The following is a 24109-nucleotide window of genomic DNA, read 5'->3' as shown; positions in this document are numbered from 1 at the left end:
GCCCGATGGGGTCAGTCCCGCCGGGCTTCGCGTCCTCCGTGCCGCTGGGCTGAGCGCCGCCTGACGCCCCGCCGCGGGACCGGCCCCGGCCCCGGCCCCGGCCCGGCCCGGCCGCCTGTGGGTGAGTGCGGCCCCGCCAGGGCTTCCCCGGCTCCTGCCAGCCCCGGGGGTGCGGGGGGAGGGCGCTGAGGGCCCGCGCTGCCCCGGGCCCTGTTTCCGCGCCGTCTCTTCGCGCTGTGCCGGCCCCGGGCGCTCCCCTGGGCTCGTCCCTCCCCAGAGCCGCTGAGCACCAGCCCCGCCGCCCTCCCTCGCCGCCAGCCCGTACCTTCAGGACGCGTTGCTGGCGCTGTCCCGCCAAACCGCCTGGCTTCTGCTCGTGCTCCCTTTAAACAATTACATTTTTACTAACAAGCCCCGCTCGGTTGTCCGCAGTTTGTTCTTGCAGCAGTCTCTGTGCCGGTTGCTGTGCCCTTCCCGTGCCGGGAGGGTTGGAAGGTGAGATCGATGTGGCAGAAAGAAAACGATTTTCAGCGGTGAGAGGCAGGCGGGAGAGGCAGAGCAGCGAGCCCCGGAGCTGCTGTTACTCAGCCCTTGGCAAGCAGCGGGTGCAGCTGAGCCTGACCAGCAATATTTTATTCATAAGCCCTTTATGGGACGAATCTCGGGTGCTGTCGGTGTGTGTGTGTTTTGTCTCAGCTGGAAGGCAGTTGCCGTGCTGACTTACGTACCGAGGCGATGCCAAACGTAAGGGAAGCTGTGGTGATGCCTGAGAACCCGCGTTAGGGCTGTGTGGGAGTTGCAGTCACACAGCAAACACGCTGTCAAGGACCTTTAGCAAGTCTCTTGAGCAGTAACTGCCTCGTATGCTGCTGCCAGCAGACAGCCTGGGGACTTTAAGGTCTTGAAATTTGTTACTGATACTGATATTATGATCTTTAATACTTTTTTTTTTTTTTTTTTTTTTTACTACTATTGGTCTGGAAGTGCTTTATTGATCATAGACCCTCGTTGGAAAGGGCAAGCATATTTTGGGCAGCAGAATTGCTGAAGGCTGTGGTCTTTTTTCATGTCACTGGCTGATGGGGCTGACAGCTCACAAGAGAGATAAACATAGCTTGCAAGACCAAAGGGCAGAAACAACAAGAAAAAAATCTTAAATCTAAGAGCTGTGAAGTGACAGAGCTGCTCGTGCACCTCCTGAGCTACTACAAAGGCCAGGTGTATTTTGAACTGTTTATTGCTAGTGAAAAGGGTTGTTCAAATTCCTGTTGTTTGGTACACACAAACAGTAAGAGTTAATACAGATGGATTAAATCGGTGCATAATTTCAGGTATTGTCTTTATGTGTTTTTGTGGTGGTGTGTTTTTTTTTTTTTTTTTTTTTTAAGTTTATGTGGAATGGAGACCTCTGTGAGCCCCAGTTCTTAGTGTGCTGGTGTGAATCAGGCTTTCAGATTAGTGAGTTTATTTTGTTTGATCCGTGGTGATTGGGAGTCTTGAGAACAGCACCAAGGGTCCCAGGATGGATTGCCAAAGGGATTATGCTTTTAATATATTGAATTTGTGCATTTAATACAGTCTGACCGTATCCTTCTGTGTGCTTATTTCTGTTGTCTGCAGATTACTATTAACTTGAGGTTTGATTGATAAATAGGGAAGGTACCATTTCTGTGTGATGTGGCCAAGCATTAGTCTTAATTATAACTACATGCGACAAACACCCATGAAACTATAAACAATTGGAGATGCTCTGTTCGTTCTGTGCCCAGGAAGGTTGATGGGACGAAGTGTAGCTGGCTTGGTTTGGTTCCATAGGAGGCACACTACCCATGTTGAAAAACAAGCAAAATCTGCCCTTGTGTGTCATGATTGCAACCTTAACACTGACAACAAAAAATAGGGTCGCAGGGGCTAAATTTCCTTGAGTGGGTCCCGCTGTTTTGTTGGCCAAGTTCTGTGTGCTCGGCTTGTTAGAGTGTGTGCACAGCAACAGACGTGGCCTTGCTGCCCAAAATAGTACAAGAATGCAGTTGCAATTACAGTGGCAAAAAAATGCTCTTTTGCCAGAATCGATTGCTTCATTTAGGGAGCTACTTGAAGCAGTACCAGCAAAAGATTTCTTGCTACAGCAAGTTTTGTTTCTTTAGGGTGGGTTTCCCATGGTAACTGTGTTTGCACCTTGTATGTGTGCATATATGTGTAGAAATACATAATTCTCTTAACCCTAACAGTAAAAATAACTCATCTCAGGCTGAGCTATGGACAGGGCCCCCCTGCCGCTGACTGGATTAAAAGCTTCTCACATTTGAGGCTTTCTTGCAGCTCAGCTTCTGTTGGAGCCACTTCCCAGCCTCGCTCTAACTGCAGCTCCAGATTTTCATTGTCTTAACCAAAGCCATCACCATAATCTGAGTGGTTATGGGCCATTGACAAGGTCTGCTAACCACTGCCTCAAAGAAAAATTTTTCTCAGCCATGTGAATCTTTCTAGCCTTTAGTTTCCATCAGTGGCCCCTTTCCAGCCCCTCAATTGTAAAAAGGATTTGTTTTCCTCCCAGTCTTAAGCTGAATACCCTGCACACCTTTAAAACAAGAGAAAAGTTATCTCTGTCTGTGTCTTCAATACAGTTCTCCAGCAATTGCCCTGTCAATAACCATCACAGCCCAGTTTCTAGGAAATTCCTTTGTTGCTTCCTATGAAATCCCTTTGCTTTCTAAGAAAATGTTTGCGTAAATAAAAGTATTGGTAAACCCTTGTAAGATTTTCATTTACAGAAAATTCAGAAGGGAAATGTTTATGTGATTGCATGTAATTGGTAGCAGGTTATGAACATGCTTGGTCTTCAAGCCAACTTGACAGGTTGTTGATAAGAAAACGTGTCCTTGTAAGACTGAGATCTGGATGAGTGATAGCAGAGGCCTAGGTCTCTTTTCTTCCCCTCTTTCAATGTGTGGTTTTGTGAGGCTTTATCCGCTTTCTCAAATACTGGTACGCTGGATCTGTGCAAATACAGACTGATGTTTTGATTTCTTACCAATCCTGAAGATCTTACCAGTGTTTTTTCTCCTTCTGCCAGCCAGTGCAGGAATAGCAATTTAGAAAAGCAAACAAACGTGACCCAGGAGGAGTTCTGCATGCAGTGTAGAGCTCTAGTTGAGGACCCTCGTGCAGCTTTGGGTGCTGCATGCAGCACTGCTTTGTTCTCAGCTCATTGCCCTCGGTGCTTAGCCCCTTGGGACTGAAGTTTCTACATATTTTATTGTGTAGTTGTTTTCTCTAAAGAAGTCTACTTGGGATCTTTTAACACATGCCCAGGAATCACAGCAGAGAGATTCTTTTAGTTGCTTTCTGTTGGTTTCATGTACTGCTGTTAGAGCTTTTGGTTTTCTTTTGTCAGAATGAGTGGGGCTGCGTTCCCATCGCCAGCTGCCGAGATGGCAGAGATTAATCGCCTTCAGTACGAAATGGAGTACACTGAGGGAATCAGCCAGCGCATGAGGGTCCCAGAAAAACTCAAAGTGGCTCCTCCAAATGCTGACCTTGAGAAGGACGTCCCAGAAGGATTCCCAAATGCCAGTGTAACGATGCAGGTTCCAGAGCGGATTGTAGTGGCAGGTATGGCTGCACCTCAATATAAGAAAAATAAGCAAACATTTAAATTCATTCCCCAAATTTCTTACAGGTCATGTATCTCTATACATTTTTATAAAGAAAAAGATGTGCGATGCTTTTCCAGTTTTCAGACAGGGATTTCTCAATCCCTGAAAATGCTTCATGAATAATTTTGGTGTAATGTAGCAGAGACGGTTAATGAAGGAATTAGGAACAGAAAGTTGAATTGCTGACTTCTCATCTTACTAAACCATTTCTGGATTATGGGCAAGAAGATTTAATAGTTATTGATTTATACCTGATTTTTTTAATTAATAAGCTAAAAAATCCTGTTAGAAGTTTGGGGCATGTACTATATATTAGACACTTCTTATCCAAAATGTTTTTTTATTATAATTGGAACACCCATCATGTTAAGGTTCTGTTTGTGTTGGGTGCACTCTCTCAAGAGTTCTCTAGTATTTATGGCGGTGAGTTTTACAGCGAGAGACCTGGAGCTGCTGAAGGCCTTACAATTTGCTAAATGTGTGAAGTGTGTATTTTATGCTTTGAAAGAAGGAAATGTTCAAATCACCAGTTAGTTGTATTTGTATACAAATATGCTTTAATAGGTCTATGTCTAGAGATTAAAAGTGCCCTCACTTCAATAACGGTTGATGTTGCTCAGGGTTTCTCAGGCATACTGCTCAAATAAGTGTCAGTTAATATGCTAGTTAAGAAAGCTTTAAACGTGGTTTTTAACAAACAAGGTTCTTAAAAAAATATTCTTAATTATTTGGCATATTCTGAGAAAATCAGCCCTTAGGCCACAGAAATCTTTCTATTGACAACTGATGTTCTTGCAGGTAACAGTGAAGACATTCCACTTTCCAGACCACCAGACCTTGACCTTCTTCAGTCTACTCCATTCAAACCACTGGCATTGAAAACTCCTCCCCGTGTTATTTCTCTTAGTGATCGACCACTAGATTTTTTGGACCTAGAAAAACCTCCACAGCAGACACCTCAGAATGAAGAGGCTAGTACTTATTTTGCTCTTTCCCTGGTTGAGAAACTTTCTTCTAAAGCAAAGTGAAAGAACCAGTGATTTCTCCATAGTAGTGCAGACGTATCTGGTACAAACATAAGCTGGGAAAATACATAATATTTCTATAAGCACTGCAGTTGTTCTAAACTGTGCCTTTTAGGTTCCATATTTCACTGACAGATGACTAGGGGTTGGCAGTCTCAGTAAGCTTACACAGCACTTATAAAATGAAGTCATAATTAGAACTGCTCAAAGTACTTTTAACGAAATAACCCTTTTGATTAAAGAAAAAGCTGTGAGTTTTTTAATTTGCAGGTTATCAGAAAACACACAATTGTTTTGACATGTATTATTAATCTTTGGTATTCATTGATATATGATATTGCAACACATAGAACTAGTGAGTTTTGTTAAAACTCTGAAAAAGTACTTCAAAGAATTGTATGGTATTGGCATCCAGGTGGATGACATGTAATTGGCATCTGAATAACTGAGAAATATTTAAGGAGTTGCATATTCTGTCTACTTGGAAAACAAAGTAGAAAAGTGTTTGTCTCTGGTGAAAGGAAGTAATACTAAGTGTAACAGATTGCTTTGTTACAAATTCAAATCCATATATAAAAGATGGCAACAAGTTTGGAAGTTGGTTTTACATGTACCTGCATCAGGTCCTCTCATCTGATGTCTTTCTCTAGGAACCCATGAAAATATGGTTTTGTATCTTGAGAACAGATCTAACGTACATCTCCAGTGCTAATCTTCCAGTGCTAAGTTATTAAGTCTCTGCTGGAATTCCCTGTCTTTTATCTCCATCTTCCTTCACTCGTACACAGGTTCGCTCAGTGGGAAGACTGAAAAGAGAACGCTCCATGAGCGAAAACGCCACTCGGCAGAACGGCCAGCTGGCCCGAAATGATTCCCTGTGAGTAGAGCAATGGGGTGCTGGGCTGCACTACAGCTTTGTTACGTATTTCTCTTATGCCTTATCTCTGTGTATTTGTTTTCCTAACATTTTAAATGTGGTAGCAAACACTTAATTTTTAACAGTAGTAGGCTAGCATTTTTCTTAATTTCTTTGCATTTCATTCAGTAAGGTGACATTCAGTAAGGTATTTGGGAAGTGTCTTCCTAGAGTGTATGGGTGAGAGTGTTTCTGGGCTCACCACTGTTTCACCAGTTACTCTGAATTGTTACTTTAGGAGGTGTTTTTTTTTTGAGTTGGTGAAGTGGTATAGGGTTTTTTTTCCTGAATTTTCAGGTTATCTGCTCAAAGAAATTGAGTTCTTTGTGCAGTAAACAGTTCCCTTTTCCCACTGGTATTACATAATGGTTTTAATTCATAGGCAAAGGAAAATGGGTATCTCCGGTATTTCTCATGAATATTAGAAAAAGTCAGTTTTCTTTGGTGTCTATATACTTAATGCATTGGAATCTGTGAATTCATATCGTAATCTTTTAACACCAAAATGGCAAGTAGCATTTAAAGTCGGAAGCTTCATCTTCTGGTACCATCAGTGGTAACAGTTCTTATGGTGCTTTCTGAAGACGCACATGTCTGTATATTCTGATTAGACATGATAGTCGTTTGACTAGTCACTGTGTTCTGAGTGATGGCATTCTTCCACCTGCCAGTAATTGTTTTCACAACTGAACACTTAAACTTCATGTATTTGTCAGAACAATTCCTAATACAGCTACCATAAAGAGTACCTTTTCCCTTGTTGAAAGGATATGAGAAGTGAGACCACACAATGGGATTCATCAACACTAGACAAATGTAGGCTGTGTAACACAGTATTATTAAATCACCTGAAATTTAATTTGCAGTAAATTGAGGGAAGTAAGTGCAAGGCCTACTTAGGATCTATTTATTTTTAGCATAAAACAGATCAGGTGAATTATGTCCTAGAAATGCCTGTTTTCTTCTATTTACAGCAGGGTTACTAGGAAGTACTAAATGTACATGTATCTATCTACCTGTGAGTTATTTTGTCTGAAACTGGTGAAATGTACTCTAATGCCTATTTCAGAGGTTATAACTTTTTCTTCCTCCAGATCTTCATGGAAATATTATTGCATATCTTTCTTCTCTTACTTAATCAGGCTTTTAGTTGATACAAGCTTATTGCACATATCTAGGCGCTCAAGTCTACTGAATTATATACGTTCACTGAACTGGCAAAATGAAATCCATGTCCATAAGCTCCTTGATCATCTCAGTCTGCAGATATTATAGCAGCCTACTAAGTGCCCAATTTCACTTTGATATCGGTCATCCGGTTAAAATAGGTTGGGCTGGATATGCCTGTAATTACTCTGCAGGAATGCCTATGTGATAGTCTGCACACAATGCAGGCAGGTCTTCGTGTGGTGGAAGCTGCTTGTGAAAAGGTTTACCACTTTGATGTTACCAGCTCTGCTTTTTCAGTTTTTGGTGTGTTGCTCTTGAAGGAAAAACAGATGGTGTATGAATTGTTGCAGTTTCTTGAAATCACTTTTATTCTTGCTCTGTTTTTTTACTCTTCTGAAGGTCCTGGGCTGTGATCTGAAAAGCTGGCAGGATCAACTCTGAATGGCTGTACCCAGTCACTCTGAGATTTCTCACATCTGGGTTTCTCAAATCCAAAAGTTCTCAAAACCTGCAAAGCTCACCTGTGTGCTTTGCTGTATGTGGAATTGCTGGTTTCAGACTGTCTAAATGCTATTTGCTGTCACAATTGCTTAATCTATTAGCAGTCCTTCAAAGAGGCTTAGCAAGGCAATACAAACCTGGAATTCTGTAAATATTAAAATGTGATCAATGAAGTAAGTAACTTCTACTTGGCATGACTCAGTTTATCATATACAACAGCTAGGAAATCCTGACACATCAGGAGATGAGTTTTCCCTCTCTCAATGCTCATACTTGTGCCTGCATAATATCTGTCAAGTACAAGTCCTGAAAGCATTTACATTCTTTTAGGAAAATTATATAAACTTGAGATTGATCCAGAATCTCTTCTATTTGTTTGTATGAAGAATAACAACTAATATTGAGCCTCCCGTATCTGTGCTCTCTACTGACAATGTGGAAGAATCTGTATTTCTTCACTGTGGCGAAGAAATTCCACGCTTGCCAGCCTGTGGATAATTTATATTTGTAGAACTTCATTTGTCTCTCATCCTCTCAGGCACTTGTTTTCTTATGACAGAAGTTATGCTGTGCCTCCTGCATAGATCATCTGCTCTGAAATCACTGATTCCTAGCAATTGCTTCTTTTTCTGTCATCATTGCTTCTTTTGACGCAGTGTGATCCAGAAAAGGAAATCACTTTGAACATGCTGTTGTGTTCTCAGTGATGCTGAGTCTGACATTTCTGTCTCACCTGGGTTAAGTCAATCTCTGGATGGAGAACATACCTGTGAACCTGGTTAATCCTCAGCAGAACATTCTGTGAATGCTTATTATGAAACTACAATGCTCGAGGTGAAACTTGGTTTTCCTGCATTTGTGTGAGCCATACAAGTCTTTTGTACTTGGTGGGAAAGGTATTTCTTGACTAGTGGTTCTTCACAATGTAGGTCCAGAAGGCATATATTGCAAATTTGAGATTAAAAAAAAAAAGCAAGCTTAATGGAAATAAAATAGTAGTGGTGACTCTAGAAACAAAACTAATAATGTAGCATTCAGTTTTAGCTGTAGTAGCTGCTTGGAGGAGCTGCTGGCGTGGAAGTGCTACTGAGTGGTTCAAATAAGAAATACAAGCAAACCAACCTGGTTGGTACAAATTTATGCTACCTCAGATGGTATTGATTTTCACTTAGTTTGTAGACTGCTATTTCTTCTAGAGGTTCCTGGTAAATATGATGCATTTATTCTAAGATGAATTCACTTGTTGATAAATCAGACCACTGAAATAGAGAAATTACACTACAAATGTATTGTTTGCACTGCAGAAAACTGAAGTGTGTAACTATTATGTCTCATTCATATCACTTCAAAATTTCTGTCACATCCCTGAGAAATGTTTTTTTCACTGTTTTACAAATGTGCAAGGAACCAGCTGCTCCTGCAGTTCTTATTTCAAGTGGTGTTGGCTGAAAGCAGTAGCTTTGTTCTAATTGTCCTAGCGGTACAAAGCTGCATCATCAAAACTAGCTTGACTTGTAAGTTCATGTCATGTCCAGGTAGTTTATTTCTACAATAATGAATATTTTGGTCATCTAATTTGAGAAAGATGATCTCTTTATTCCAATGTTTGAGTCTGATTTACAGCTTCATAGGAAGAACAGTCCACATCTTACAGCCAATTTGAAATTACTTCAAATATTTAATTTCTATTAAAAACAAAAAATGTTGCTTGTTTTTCTTACCTCCTTGATTCAAATTTCTGATGGACATGATAGGCTATGAAGATGCTGTGGTGAGGATCCCATTGAGAAGGCATATGGAGTACTGTCACTTAGAACCTTTATCTGAATAGGAGTATAATACTCCAGTTTTAATCTAGGACGTTGCTGTCCTCAGACAAAATGTTCAGATGTACTCTGTGAAATTCCAGTGTCTGACCTTAAAAGTGACAAAATGTTTTATATTAGCTTGTCAGACTGAAGCCAAGAAGTTGGCTGGGCTACTTATCATTGTGTTCTCCACATGGTACAGATAGGTTTTTCTGTTTTTTGTTTTTTGTTTTTTGTTTTTTGCCTATTGTCATCCATTTGCATGCAAAGACTCTTCCAAGAATTTGTTGGGAGTTAGAGATGGTCTCATTTAAAAAAAAATAAAAAAATTTAAAAAAAGCATTTAAGAATTACTAACAAGTAGGCACCTGCTTGCACAATAACTACCTACGTGTGTAGCAATAATAATGTCTCTTTAAATTTTATTCCCTCTATTTATAAAGGATGCTTACTTAAGAGATTACAATTATTATTCAAGGTGTCACAGATCAGATACTGTCCCAAGAAATAAAATGCCACGGTTCCAGTCACCTCTTTCGACTAAGGATTGCACGTAAGCCTACATGTTACCTAGTATAAGAAAATGAAGAGTGTGTTTAATTGTGTAGTTCTCTGCAATACTAATTTTCTGACTAAGATTAATTTGGAATATAAAATGTGAAACAGGCTTTGCTACACTGAATGTGTGGTTTCTAATTTTGTTGCAGGCTTCCTCAAACTTTGCCAAATCATTTCCTTGTGTAAGAAACACAGGAAAAAGTAAATGGTGTTAGAAGGAAAGGGAGAGCTTCAATTAACAACTGATTTATTAAAAAAAAAAATATTAGTCTGATTCTTTGCTCTTTGGCTGTTTATGATTAGCTGGAGAAACTAAGCTTTTAGTTGGTCATTGTTAGCTGATATTGGATGTAAAGATTGTCCTTTGAATCAGAAGTCAACAAACCACCAAGACTGCATTGAAAAAGGGAGAACAGGTAATTTTTTCTCTTCTCCTGCCTTTCCCCTAGAGAAAGGGAAAACTTTCTTTCTCCCTAGAGAGTTGGATTTCATAGTTTGAGAAATTCTGAAATAAGCCCTACTTATACCTCAAATATTTTGAGAAGGCTTTGGGGAGATTCCTGTGAAGCTAGAAACTCTGCATGTCGTAGAATGTTACTGAGCTCCTCCATAGTAACTTCTATAACTCCAAGTAGTTTGTTTTAGTTCCAAATTCTATTTATGTTTTTTTTAGCCAGAAAGCGTTGAGACAATAACTGGCTGTAGCTGCAAATAAGAATTCTTTTCAGAACATTTGAACAAAATTATATTGAAGACTAAGATCATTTTGCTATCAATGAAAGAGAGGAGGAGGATAGCTACCATCTCTAATGATAAGTAGTCATGTTAAGTGTTAGAGAATTCTTACGTTATCTTGGCTGATTTGTATATCAGGTATTTGCTTCATAACATTGCTTCTCCATGGTTTCTGATGTAGTTCAAAGGACTACCACATGCTTACAGATGAACAATTTTGAATCCTGAAAAAGAAACTTAGAAGAATTTGGCCTGTCCCCCCCCCCCCCCCATTCCCTAATGGTTTGAGCCCTTCATAGAATTATTCTTATAGTTATGAGATTATTGTAATAATGTTTCCCACCTGTAACTTTCTTGTAGAGAATTTTTGTGTAGTTCTAGTTTAGTATGTGTTTTTTGTTTATTTCCACACAAACTTTATGAATGCTGTTGCTGTGGTTATTCACAGTAATAGCATTCTGGACAACAGGAATTCTACAATATCTTAGTTTGCAATATTTTTTAAGATGTTGTTCATCATCTCAAATACTAGGCTGAATAAGAAAAAATACTGTAATATAAAATCATATTATGAACTCAACCCTTCAGCTCTTTCCTCAAGCTAGCAAATCCATACGTGAATAGAAAGTCTCATTAATTCACTTTAGTGGCAGAATTTTCATGCTTCTGGAGATTTTTCTAGGGAATATTGGAATTTCCAATGCAACTAAAGAGTAAAACTTGTGGCTGTGACCACTACTATTGATGGCAAAATAAGTCATTATAAACATAAAAAAAAAAAATAATCTGCAATTCTTACAGGGAAAAATAAAATACATAAAGAAGTGAAGTAGATGCTTACTGACTTCTCATTCTCCTCTTTTCCTTTATTTTGGTCAAGCTTACTCAACAGCAACAAGAAAAGATATTTGTGTTTCAACTGATTAATAACGACCAATATCAGTCAAGCACCAGCCACTTCTGTCTTTGCATGTCTCTTGAAGCTTAAGATAGCTCTAACTCTTTTGTGGTTGAAGTGACATCTGTGTAACATGTTTTGAATCTGTCTTTTCCATGGATTTTCTTTCTTACCCGGTTCAGATTGTGGTGCCAGCCAGTTGCAAAGCAGCTCTATTCAAAACAGAGTATCTGTAGAGCTATGACCTATCTAGAAATTATCCACATATCAAGTCCACTTCCAAGTACTCTGCTGGTAATGCTTAATTTCATAACAATGCCAACAAGAGTGGGATGATTGGCATTATAACTCTATAAACTGTTGTGGCAAAGTACAAGTGGCAAGGCTAAAGGGATTATGTTGAATTAAAGATGCTAATCTTGGAATAAAAACTATTCCAAGATGTAAAGGATACAGTGAACTCACACTTTGTCTTGCATTTATATTAATATTAATGATTAAGCTAACAAATGACTTCCTCTTAAAGTATCTCATTTTAAATTAAAAACTCCTGATTTAAGAAAAGCCTTGATGTGTGAAGGACAGTGTGGATAATGGCAGGTAAAATGAGCACATGAAATGCAGTTTATCAAAATTCATTTCTTTCTGTTAGGTTTGTGTAATCCTGTAAACCAAAATGCTCATGCTTGTATTTCAATCCTTTGTATTTTTATTTTTTTAAAGTATTGTTATGCATCATGGCCAAAACCTCAGATCATGTAAGTTGTTATCACTGGGATATGAATTCTGTGCCCCTTTTTTACTGAGTTCTAGCAGTTGCCTTTAAACTTTGTTCACATGCAAATCAAAATTCTATCTTTACTCACAGCACAAAGAAAAAGAAATGTTGAATTCTGTGTGAGATTCTCCTTATTGGAAAAGCTTGTGTTTTGAAAGAGATTATGGGTAGGGTTTTTTTAAAATGCCTGTGCTTTTAAAAACACTTTTCTCATTGATGTCAATAAGGACTTCACTATGGACTCTGACAGGTACAGACTTATCTGGGCAAGGACTTCATGCAACTACCCTGTATAACAGTTTTAAACTGCTGATATAAACATAGCTCATGATCCCTGTGCTACTGGATTTGGGGATGTCAGCTTATAACGGCGGGAGAAGGGTAAACCGAAAACAAGCGATAAACATTTTGAAATGGGGACTATCTGAAAAGTTTTTTGATTAAAAATCTGACTGTAGTATTTCTCTCTTCATTTACTATGCTTGTATGAACAGTGTGACACCATCACTGCAACAGGCTCGTGTTTGTCCTCCCAATATGTTACCTGAAGATGGAACTAATCTTTACTCTGCTCGTGGCATTTTGTCGTTTATCCAGTCTTCCACTCGTAGGGCTTACCAGCAGGTCTTGGATGTGCTGGATGAAAATCGCAGGTGATTGGTTGTCACTGATTCTGCCAGCTTCTGCTGCTTCTTTTTTTTTCCTTCTTTTTAGTGGAGTGTGGTTTCTGTTCATAAAACAATGAGATGAAATTATTTGCTTTTGCTTTCCTTTGCTTTCACTATTCATAAGCAATTTAATTGTCCAAAATTCACATTTCAAAATGCTTCTGTTTCAGTCAAATATAACATTAAGATTTCCTTCCACATAAAAATCAAAATAGGAAATGCTAATTCGTGAGTGAAAGAGATTTTGCAGTTGCCAGATTGTCAGCGTTTACTGCAATTAATACTTGATCCTAAAACTGCACATTTATTAGCCTTGCCTACTGCTTTTCTGTTGGTGAGTAATGGTGCAAATCAATAAGATTGGGGTGATGTTGCCATAAATTGTTAAAAGAAATGTGCAGAAACTAGGTAGAATATTATGCAAGACATTGTAGATGCTGCTTGTAATAATGTGTCAAGACATTAGACTGTCAGTTTAGTGAATAGTACCTCTTGTTGATATGTGACTGATGGTGACCACTTCACCCAATGTTGTGAGCAAAAAAGGCAATATATACTTGCTCCTGTAATTAATTGTCTTTGTTCTAATGGGTAAGCTGATACTTTGAGAGGTAATGAGCCAAAACAAGCCTTGCTGTGAGCATTAGGAGAATGTCATTTTCATCACTGCAGAAGCATTTATAAAGAGTGAAAACAAGGTTAATTTCTGAAAAGCAATTTTCATTTCAGTAGTATGGTAACACAGATTCAGGAAAGAATTGCAGATGGTCTGTAGTCCTTGCTGAGAGGTGGACTTGAAGGAGGGTTGGAAGGAGCTGCTCATTCCTCCTGCAGTCCTTCAGTGTGGCCTGTGGTCAGAAGTTCTTTCCAATTCCCAGTCTGCCTCTGGTTGCTAACATACCAGCAGCATTCCTAATATTTTTTAGTGTGAAGTCAAAGGGTTTGTTTTTCAGTTCTTTTGGTAAGAAAGTGTAACTATCAAACCAATCTTATTGAGAAGTTTTAGCAGTCACTTTCCAAACTGGCACCTCCTGTAGCTCACCACGCCTGCTGACATGACAGTATATAAATTTCCATATTGACGTTATCAAATCATGTAGAACTCCAGTCTTGCTGGCCTTTATACCCTTAACTGGGATTTGAAGAAATTAAAAATAATATATCTATATAGCAAAAAAAAAAAAAAAACAAAAAACACCCCCCAAAAGAAATGCTTAGTTCTCCTTGAACTTGAGTTGGGTGCTTAACCCCCACTGATTCCTATGAAAGAGCAAACTGTAGTACTGTCCACAGTTGGATAATTTTGGTTTTTTTTAGTTGTCAATATTAAAAGATCAAATGGAATATCTTTTTTTCTTTTTACAAAATTAAAGCTCCTAGATAAGGAGGAATTCAACTGTTGTTGAATAACAGCACTGTGTGTTGTGCCAAAAGTCCTTGTTAAAATTAAGTGAAATTCTAGCCCTTTTCCCAGTCTGCAGTGAAGCTGGTGGGATTTATTCCTGGCTTCCATTGGGCGTGTTCTTGCCCACATTTTCTTGGATACACATATTCATACATAGCTTTTCATCTTACCTTAGTTACCAGAAAAATTCTAGGGTTCTGAATACTTCAAAAGCTGCATTACTCTTCCTGGTTTGGGGTCATTTTTGATTTATACTTACTAAACTTCTTAGAAGAAACAGGAAACTGGTGCTATTCACCTGTGAATGAATGTTGCCAAAATAATGAACTAATCAATAGGGTAAAGTGTATTCTTTGTGGTTGGGTGTTTAGATACCCACTTATTCTACAGCTGGCGTAGGAATGTGAAATTTGGATGATCCACTTGCATGGTTGCAAAATATTGTTTATTTTAAATTGTTTGAAACTGCACTCTGTTCTTTTGCTCTATATTATAATGTGCTTTCTATCTGAAAATGTTACCTATTTTAAATATTATGCTTATAACTAGAAGAGATCACTTATTAAAATGAGCAAGATCTGACTTGTGCTATTCACTAGACATAGCTTTCACTTGTTTCATGGCTTGCTTTTTTCAAAAAACTCTCAGAATTAGCTCTCAATCTACTAAAACTGCTAACGGTAGGTGCTGGTTCATCTGCTGCAGATGAATTATGCCTGGTTTGGTTGGCATTGCTGGCATGATAGGTTAATCAAATGGGCAACAACCTAATGATCACTGTTTACGCTGTTTACTCTTGCATTTCCTTCAGCTTGGACAAGGACAATAGGTCAGTTTTGCTTCCCAGTTCTAACCCTCTTTCCATTTCAATTTCTATCAAATGAATGTAGGGCCAAACACTGGTCTTTAAAAGACTGATCTTACATGCTTTAAGCAATAAATAAAAACTGTATTTAGGGATTTTAGTAATGTCTTAAATGCAGGTAAAAAGACATTATCATATGAGAATAAAGTTGTCTTAATATCTGTACTTTATCTGAACTACTTTTTACCTCTTAGACCAGTAACTTTTTATTAAGAAGAAAAAAGTATGAAAGATCATTGCTGTACCCTTTCTTCAGGATAGTCCTTCCTAAAAAACCACAGCCCTCCTTAAGTGCTAATCTTCACCCACATAATCATTTCCTGAGGTGTTGCAAGATCATGTCTTATATTGAGGGTGTTAATGACGTTTTTCATGGCAGAAGTAAAATAAGATGTGAGTTAAGACCATGGAAGTTATTACACATGACTTTGGATGAGGGTAATGCATTTCAGAAGCAAATGAAATGGTCTGCAAATGTGAAGGAGCCCGGGAGAAACACAAACCTATGGCTTTGATAGGTAATTGTAGTGCTGAGGCAAGCAGGAAGAGCAGTTTTACCTTGGCACTGATTGCTCTGTGCCCAAATCCATTCTGTACTTCAGAAGCTGAGCTTCTTACTCGGTTCACATCTGGATCACATCCATAAAGTCCTAGGGCCTGTTCTTAAGGTCATTCTGAGATTTCCAGAGAAGTTGAAAAGTACAGTGAGCAGTCAACATAGCTGCTGCCCCTACTGAACAAAGAACGTGCTGGCCTCAGTCTCAGGTGTGCAAGTGATGTAAGCTGGACACAGGTACCTAGATCATCCACACATCTTGTTTTCCTCCCAGACCCAATTCTGATTGCATCATTCCCCTGGTATTTCCACTACATACTCTGCTCTAAGCAGAGGAAGACAGACCAGATTAATTTGGTCATTATGTTATTGCCTGTTTTCCCACTGTTATTAAAGTGCATTACTGTTCATTCCCTTCATGTTTTAGGCTGCAATTATATTTGCAGTTAAATAGTTAAGTGCTGAGTATACATGGGTTAAGGCTGCTTCTGATCATATGTAATGTTGAGGCTGGAGTGGACAGAAGTAGCCAGAAAACAAAGTTTTTAATATATTCCTTTTCAGAAGGTCACGTATTTAATAGTTTGACTATATTATAGTTGTGCATACTGTATTTACCTAAAAATTTGCTGCTGATTTTGGGCTAAGGCGATCTCAGTTAAGAGGTCACTGTTATCTAGGTAGTAAACTTTTTGCTGATATTTGGAACTGAGCAAGTAGGAAGGGTGAGTGAGGCAGGAGAATACTCAGATGAACCTTTTGGGTGCGCCTGTAAAGAAATAAAAATGTGAGCTGCAGAAAAAAGGAGGAAGCCACGTGCAGCTGCTTAACTGAGCCTGGCTGTGTTGGGAAGTGTAATTAAAGGCTTGTCTTTAGATCAAGTTTCCAATTTGGACAGAACCCACAGTACCCTAGTTTTGTTCTTTGCTGCAGCACTCAGCCACCTCCAGACCTGTGGCTTTTTTTTTTTTTTTTTTTTTTTTTTTTTTTGTAAAGGCAGCGTAGGTTGGTTAGTATCGATTAGTTCCACAACATCTCTGAAATCTGAAGTTTACCACAGAGGCCAAGAGCTGAGAGAACTTTTAAGATCTGTTGTTCTCATGACACAAAGTTCAAATGTTGCTGTCCTTTGTTAGATAGCATGGGAAATGCATGCAGAATGCTGACAAGCTGCTGTTGGCTTATCTGCCAGTTACAGGCAGTTATGGTCACTGAGAAACTCTGTGACCTGTTCCATAGCTGCTTTTTGCTGAATTCCTTGTGTTGTCTCCAGGTATTAAGTTACATTCTCTGACAGACAGGACTTCAAACTAGCTGAGTTATTTCTCTGATTAGAAAATAGAAATACCAATTTTGTTAACTTTTTTTGGAAGACCTCATTTGTTTGGGTAAGAATATTCATTTATTGTGTGTATTGAGATTTTTTTTTTTTTTTTAATATATCATGCTGGCTTCTGTGCTAGACAGGAAGACGTGATGGTATGCAATGGGACTTTGTTTTTAACTTTACAGATGTATATACATCTTCTGTAACTGGAACACTTTGCTCTTTAGAGCAGGACTTCCTCCCAGTATGTCTTGCACTGGGTAGCAGAGTTTGCTAAGGTTCCTCGACCCTGAATCTTGAAGTGAAACTAGTGGTTGTGGTATTTTTGCACAGTGCTTGCTCGTTTTCAGGTCAGGCCACAGTGTTCTCCCAGCCATCTCAGCACCAAGCCTCTGCCTCCAACCCAGAACAGCCTTCATCCACAGATTCTTTCATTTTAGGGGCTGGAGCATACGTTGGTTCAGTGCACAGCACAAATACCTGCTGTTGGCATTGGGAAAATGGGAGAAATCGTTCAAAAGCCTGAAATCTTTTTTCTGTTTGTTACCCAGCATAGCTGTGGAACACTAATGGCTCCTTACAAGAGGCACTGAAATGCACGGTGCTGTCGTTGTCGGAAGGTACTGCTGGTGTTGCTGTGCTCTGGGACATGGCAGCTTCTTCCTGACAGGCTGCTGCTTGTATAGTTGTAGCAACTTAAAAAGCTCTAACCTTTTCTTCTCTGCGGAAGAAGAGAAGAAAAAGAAAAGGAGGGAGGGAAATCTGAAAGAGCAGTACTTACAGGGAAGTCATAGCATCTACTTGAAGCTTTTAGTCATTTCTTCCTGGAGCTATCTGCCACTCCTTTATAAATGGTCCTTAGGCTACTAGCCCAAGTTTTCTGAATTATATTTAGCATAGATGAATAAAGAAAAGACAAAAAAAACTTCTCTTAGAGAGAGGAGAAGATGGCTAAAAAAGCTTTTATAAGCCTGGAAGGCTTGTGCTATGAGGAAAGGCTCTTCTGGGTTTGAGAGAAGGAGGCCAAGAGGCCATCTTGCTGCTCTCTGCCTTTCCCTGAGGAGGGGGACGTGCGGGTCTCTGCTCCCTGTCACCACAGACAGGACACATCAATGCACAAAGCTGTATCAGGGGATGTTCAGGTGGGCACTAGGGGCGGTTGCTGAGCGTGGCCAAACACTGAACAGGCTTCCTAGCGAGGTGGCTGATGCCCCAGGCCTGCCAGTGTTTGAGGCATTTGGATAGTGCCCTCAGTAACGTGCTTTAACTTCTGGTCAGCCTGAAGTGGTCAGGCAGTTGAACTCAAAATCTGTAGGTCCCAACCAACTGAGCTATTCTGTTCTGTAAGTGTGGGGATAACTTTTTTTTTTCCTGGGATTTTGTGTTTTTGGGGAGACTCTTTAAAATGTCTTCCGTTGTTACTTTTACAAGGTTGATAACCTCCTCCCAAACTTCTGTTCCAATCTTCCACAAATGAAGCTGTACCATCAAAAACTTACTTACAGATCCTAGCTGCATACACTTTTAGTGTTAATTAAAATATGAAAGTGCAATTCACAATAAAATATACAGGTATTATATTGTGTTGAAATAATATACAATATAAGTGGAAGTATTTTGATGTTCTTTTGTTCTGTGTTTTACCTCTTACCTCTGTTTGTCGTTTCCTGTTTCCATCTCGTGCTTTCTATCTACAAAATCCTGCTGTAGGCCAGTGTTACGTGGTGGGTCAGCTGCTACCACTTCCTCTAACCCTCATCATGACAACACCAGGTAAAGAGTGTTTTTTTTGTTAGTCATGACCCACTAGTTTAGATTTCAAAATTCAGATTTCCATTCCCCTATTTCTGAGTGTTCCTATGTTTTATAAATGATGCTAATTCATATCCTCCCCCTCATCTCTTGAGGTATCTTAGGCCCTTGTTCCTTACCCATCCAAGTCACTTGCAAGACCTCACTTACATAGTGGATACAATATGCTGCTGAATTTCAGACTCAAATGTATGTGCAATTGGAGGCTTTTAAATTTCATTAGCAGTATACTTTGAGTATTTCCTAATTAGTAGTGGTTGAGTTTCATATTTTTATTGCTGGAAAATTTGGCCTTGAACCATGTTATTTTTCAGGTGTTCTCAGACATGCCTATGATTGTTAGTTGTAGTTAGATACGTTTTTACAGCCATTATTTCAGACTGATATCACTTCAGTGGAATTAGATGTAAGTTTAATGTGTTATGTCGTGGTCCGGATTAAGGGATTTCCACATCTGTTGTGCCCATTTCGCACTATACTTCTGTTTTCATCAAAGTGGAGATAATGCTTATACTTCAGTAAATATTGGAGGTGGTTCTTGAGCTTTAACTTGAGAATTCAGTTTTTGTCATGGTCCAAGAGATTTCTTGTTGGTGATGCTCTTGATTTAATATTTGGAATTGTTTGGAAATTGGTAGAGCAGCAGTGATGTCCTGTGACTTAATATTTTTTGTGACCTGCGAGGGAGACATGCTTATCCATTGAAATTATGAGCCTCTTCTCTTTTTCCCAAGAGATGCTGGGGGACAGCTAGGCTGTGGGTGGGATCTTCTAATTTCTTTTTTTTTTTTTTTTTTTTTTTTTTTACCTTCTACAAGTGTTTTTTTTTGTTTCTTTGTGTTTTTTTTTTTGTTTGTTTCTTTGCTTTTTTTAAAAAAAAGAGGCTACGAAAGACCATCCTCAGAAACTTCTTTGGCTTTGAAATCATGGTAGAAAATGAAACTTGATTTTTTTGTGCAGAGCTTTAGGCCTTTTTTTAAGAGTAGGAATGTTTGTATTGTTTTATCAAGAACTTAAGTTTATTTTAAAATAACTTGTTAATGGCAATGTGAGCTTCACAGAACTAAGCAAATAACAAGTTTCAATCTTTTTAATAGTGCCTAAACTGAAAGAACAGTAAGTAGTGTAAACACAAACTATATTGAAATGAATGTTTAGTGTCCTTAGTATATTAAAAAATAGAAAAAAAAAAATCATTAAGGCTAACATAGTTACCAAAACTTTTTTGTCTCATACCATGTTTTTGAAACAGTTTTGACTTTGACAGACAGTTGCTTAATCAAATATTTCTTTACTAAAACCTGTTTTTACCCTGATCTTACCTAGAGAAGTGTTTCCTTTTACCTGTTTAACCTTCAACCCCCCAAAAGCACAGATTAAAAACTAATTTCCTTTTTGCAGTGTTGCTCAAAGATCTCATTGTTACCTAAGTCCAGACTAATGCAATTGTCATTTAGAAACAACAACTCTTAGAAGCAATATATTACTGAACAATGGGGCAGGAAAACTTTTGACAAATGGTGTATGGGGTGTGGGGAGTGATAATGCCCTTATCTCATTCATGCTATAGACACCTGCTAAAAATGATGGAAGAAGATGTGGTACAAAAATAGGATCTGAATTTAAGTGCATTCCGTGAGCTTAAGGAATTCTGCTTGTATTCAAATGTTAGTCAAAGTTAACCAATAACTGTGTCATGACATGGTAAACGTTCTTTTAGGTGTATTGTGTTTTCACTTTGGTAGCTTTGACGTGTATTTTGTTAGATATCCTCAGCTGTTTGCAGCAGGTGTTCATGTGTCCTCATGAGAAAGCAGGTTAAGTCAAGGAGAATTAATGTTGGAAACTGAGACTTTAAGATAGGAAGAGAGAAACTCAGTGGTAGGTATGGCATCAGGAGTTTATCTGTTGGTTGTTGAAAAAAAAATCTAGGTAAGATGTAGTATTTGGATGATCAAATCACATACTTTATGTAGACTTTTTGCCCCCTCCCAACTAATAAATGTGCTGTATTGAAATAACCTGCCCATGGAGTTAGAATAATGCTTTCTCTGAATCACTGCATCAAGAAAATTGAGAGGTGTTCTGAGAGCAGCCTTCTTTCTGATGTATACTGAGTTCAGCAAGCACTGACTACCTAATTCTTCATTTGCAAGGTTCTCTGTCTCTCACCTAAGATGCTAAGGTTATTGTAACTGAGATCATTAACCTCCATAGGTGTTCTTGTGGGATATTTGAAGAGGTACTGAGCATAAGACACCCAGTTCTTGCCAAATCTTCATTTGGTTGGTTCAAATCCATTGCAACTTTAGCATTTTAGCTTGGGCAATTTTCAGCATTCACTACTCAGTTGAATAACTAGTAGTATTTTGAGACACCAAGTGACAGCATGAAGTCTGTTGATGTGGAGAATCTTCAAAAAGTATTTAAATGTGGAGAACAATACACTCAGGTTCAGTCAAGTACCCATTTCATATGTCTTCGTGCTTTATTCATTTAGGATCCAATTGAATTATACAACTCTGAAAAAGCTAAAAAGTTTTATAGTTCTTCTGCCTATCACCAGCAAAAAGTATATCAACTCAAATGTTCATAAAATACAGTACTTGCTCATCTTATTATGGACTAAGCAATCTCTTTAACCCGATAGATACGGTCTTTCCAACATGGATACAACGCTTGAGGGAACACCAGATGACATGACTGTTGTAGATGCTGCTTCCTTAAGAAGACAGGTATGTAAAGCATAGGCGTTGATATTAAGAAAAATCTGTAATGGTAAAATGGAGAAGCAGGTTGTCTTTTGTAATATAATGGTATGGCTGCAAAGGTAGGGCAGCCATGTAACGAGTATGGTGAGGAATCCTCTCTGTAGCCCTGCTGGACTGCCTTCAGAAATCTGTATCGGTCTCGCTATCTGGAAAGCCCAGTTCCGTTGACCCCCCCTACTTATCAGGAATAGAAAGGTCTGCTCACTAGTAGTTGAAGATAAAGTCACAACCTCAATTGTTTAAAATCCAACCCATTATGATACTAAGATGCTTATTCAGAAGCTTCTAGAAAGTCTGGCAACTTTAAAGTATTAAAAGCTTTTATTTATTTCTAGATAATCAAACTTAATCGGCGTCTACAACTTCTGGAAGAAGAAAACAAAGAGCGTGCTAAGAGGGAAATGATTATGTACTCAATTACTGTAGCTTTCTGGCTACTCAATAGCTGGCTTTGGTTTCGGCGCTAGACACAGCTCTCCCAGAAAACTTAGTAGTTGAAAATACAAACAAAATTTGCAGAATTATTTGTTTCTGTTTCTGAATTGTATGCTGTTTTATAATTCATACACTGGAAACTACCACCACAGAAAAAGGCTGTAGAATTGCAGTGTTAAAGGGACACCTTGTTGTTCAGTTATACTGTATTTAATAGATTTGCATTGCAGATACTTGCAGTATCCTCCTTTGCATGCTTCAATGTAAATATGGATCAGCTGATTTTGAGATGAAGTTTGCTTCATGCAATGTAAGGACAGTGACCTACAGGAGTAATTACTGGATGTTTTCTTGTGGTGGGAAGAGAAGAAATGGAATGGGTTTGGGGGGAAAAAAAAGAATAAAAAGTAGTTTTTATTGTTCTGTTGTTAGATGCAATTAAACATCACTGCACTAGTTTTCCTTTAGTCTGCCTAGTTTCAGAGGTATGCCATATTCAAGGAGTGTGTCCTGTTTCATGAGTGTGTTCCTTGTTTAAGCACATGTTCAGGTCAAATAATAAAAGGTGGTCTTTGCTAACATGCAGACTGTTCAGAGGTGTGTAATATGTATTTTTTTATTTTAGCTTTAATTTTACAGATGTTTTTCTATAAAATACATTTTTAAGCAAGTCAGTCTGTGAGTGAACAAAAGATTGAGTACAAGATACCAATGTAGTGTATTTAATAAAACAAACAAACAAAAAAAGCATTGTTTAATGTTATTTTAAGAGTTTATTTAGGGGGTTATCTAAATTAGCAGGCATTGGAGTAAGTGGCTGTGATGGTTTGAACAATTCAAAAGGAGCAGGAGGGCACCATACAGCCTGCTGCAGTGCTACCAGGCCCTGCGTGTTGAGAGACTGTTCTTGGTGTGTGTGGTGAGTACATAGGTATGAGAAGCTAGCCTGGTGTCCTCATGTACTGGTCAGTTCAAACATTCCTTGTTGAGTCGCACGATCCACTGCCATTTTGGTACCTGCCAGCCTACTCTGAGGGAGGATGGTGCATGGTGCTGTGCTGCTGAAGGGGACCTGTGTGTTGGTGTTGCCAGGCAATGTATGGCTGCCACTTCTGTGCAATGCTGTAGCAGCCACAGCCCCTTTCCTGGGTGTGTGAAGCCTCCTAACAGCGCCGCTGCATGGGAGAAAGTGCAGTGACGTCAAAAAGATGCTTCAGAGGGGACCTTTCCTGGAACAGCTGGGACCACTCTGCAGGACCATTTCTGGGCTCTACAAGTACACAGACTGGTGAGAGATAATGATGCACAGCAGCTGCAGAAGTGGATGACACGGGGCCCCTTTGAGGGCCTTTTGTCCTTGGCTCATCCTGCAGCCGCAGGGAGCACTGCCCCACAGGCCGGGAAGGTGCCCCGCAGCTCTGTGCAGCTGCCAGCTGTACGGTTTGCTGGGGCAGCACCGCTCCCCTTCCACTTGGCAGCTGGCAGAACTAGGGTGGTGGCACACTGGGACATAAAGTGACCGAGGAGCCCACTCCTGCTCTTCTCTGCTGTGGTGAATGGGACGTCATCCTGGAAGACTGCAAAGATGGTAAATGCATATCAAAGTCCTTTATGCAGCTGTGCAGTATCTGACTTTGCTTATGACTGACTGCTGTTTTGCACAGTATTTATCTGGGAGAATGTATCTTGGGCTCCCAGCTCATACAAACGTTTGGATGGCACAAGCCGCTGAGATTTCTTCCTCTGGAAGATGACCACCAGGACAGGTTATTGGGCACAAGAAGAGCTGGACACAGATGTAGCCTGTAAGGGCCTGGCTGAGGGCAGCTGCGCTCGCACATTTCATGTACTACCACAAGTAAAGCAAGGCACGCTATCTGCTATTACATGGCTTTTGCACTGGCTTTGTGTAGGTTGCTATGCCTCCTTCCTTGTGTATCATCTAAATTTGGCTGTTCCCTGTATTTATTTATTTATTTTTAGCTTTATTCATCTTGTATTACATGCCTCCGTTGGCTCTGTAGGGTATTTGCTGTGCTTTTTCGTACCATGAATGCCTTTCACTTCTAGTGAAAGACACTAGGAAAGGCCTGCTGTGCACATTCTCGGTACTTTCATTAATTTTATACCACCGACTGTAAACTAGAGCTGCGCTACCTTAAGTCTGCTGTAAAGGAGGATGGGAACTACTGTGTGCTTCCAAGAGATGTATGGGTAACAGG

The 24109-nt window shown here is 39.3% G+C and overlaps 1 protein-coding gene across 8 annotated transcripts; it reads left to right on the top strand.

Moving 5' to 3' along the window:
• MFF (mitochondrial fission factor) lies at window positions 1–24109 on the top strand. Of its 8 annotated transcripts, none has more exons than XM_032192932.1 (10): window positions 1–121; window positions 3398–3615; window positions 4458–4630; window positions 5473–5561; window positions 9558–9632; window positions 12543–12701; window positions 14933–14950; window positions 18580–18642; window positions 21332–21416; window positions 21788–24109. In XM_032192932.1, the coding sequence occupies exons 2-10, from the start codon at window positions 3399–3401 to the stop codon at window positions 21917–21919; spliced, it is 1011 nt and encodes a 336-aa protein (XP_032048823.1). In that variant the 5' UTR covers window positions 1–121; window position 3398; the 3' UTR covers window positions 21920–24109. The 8 variants fall into 8 exon arrangements, with proteins under 8 accessions (XP_032048823.1, XP_032048824.1, XP_032048825.1 ...); XM_032192933.1 differs by lacking the exon at window positions 1–121 and adding an exon at window positions 333–495; XM_032192934.1 differs by lacking the exons at window positions 1–121; window positions 9558–9632.

This window comes from Aythya fuligula, chromosome 9 (genome assembly GCF_009819795.1).
Source record: "Aythya fuligula isolate bAytFul2 chromosome 9, bAytFul2.pri, whole genome shotgun sequence".
NCBI classification, from domain to species: domain Eukaryota; kingdom Metazoa; phylum Chordata; class Aves; order Anseriformes; family Anatidae; genus Aythya; species Aythya fuligula.
This window is presented reverse-complemented; position numbering and strand designations above follow the sequence as displayed.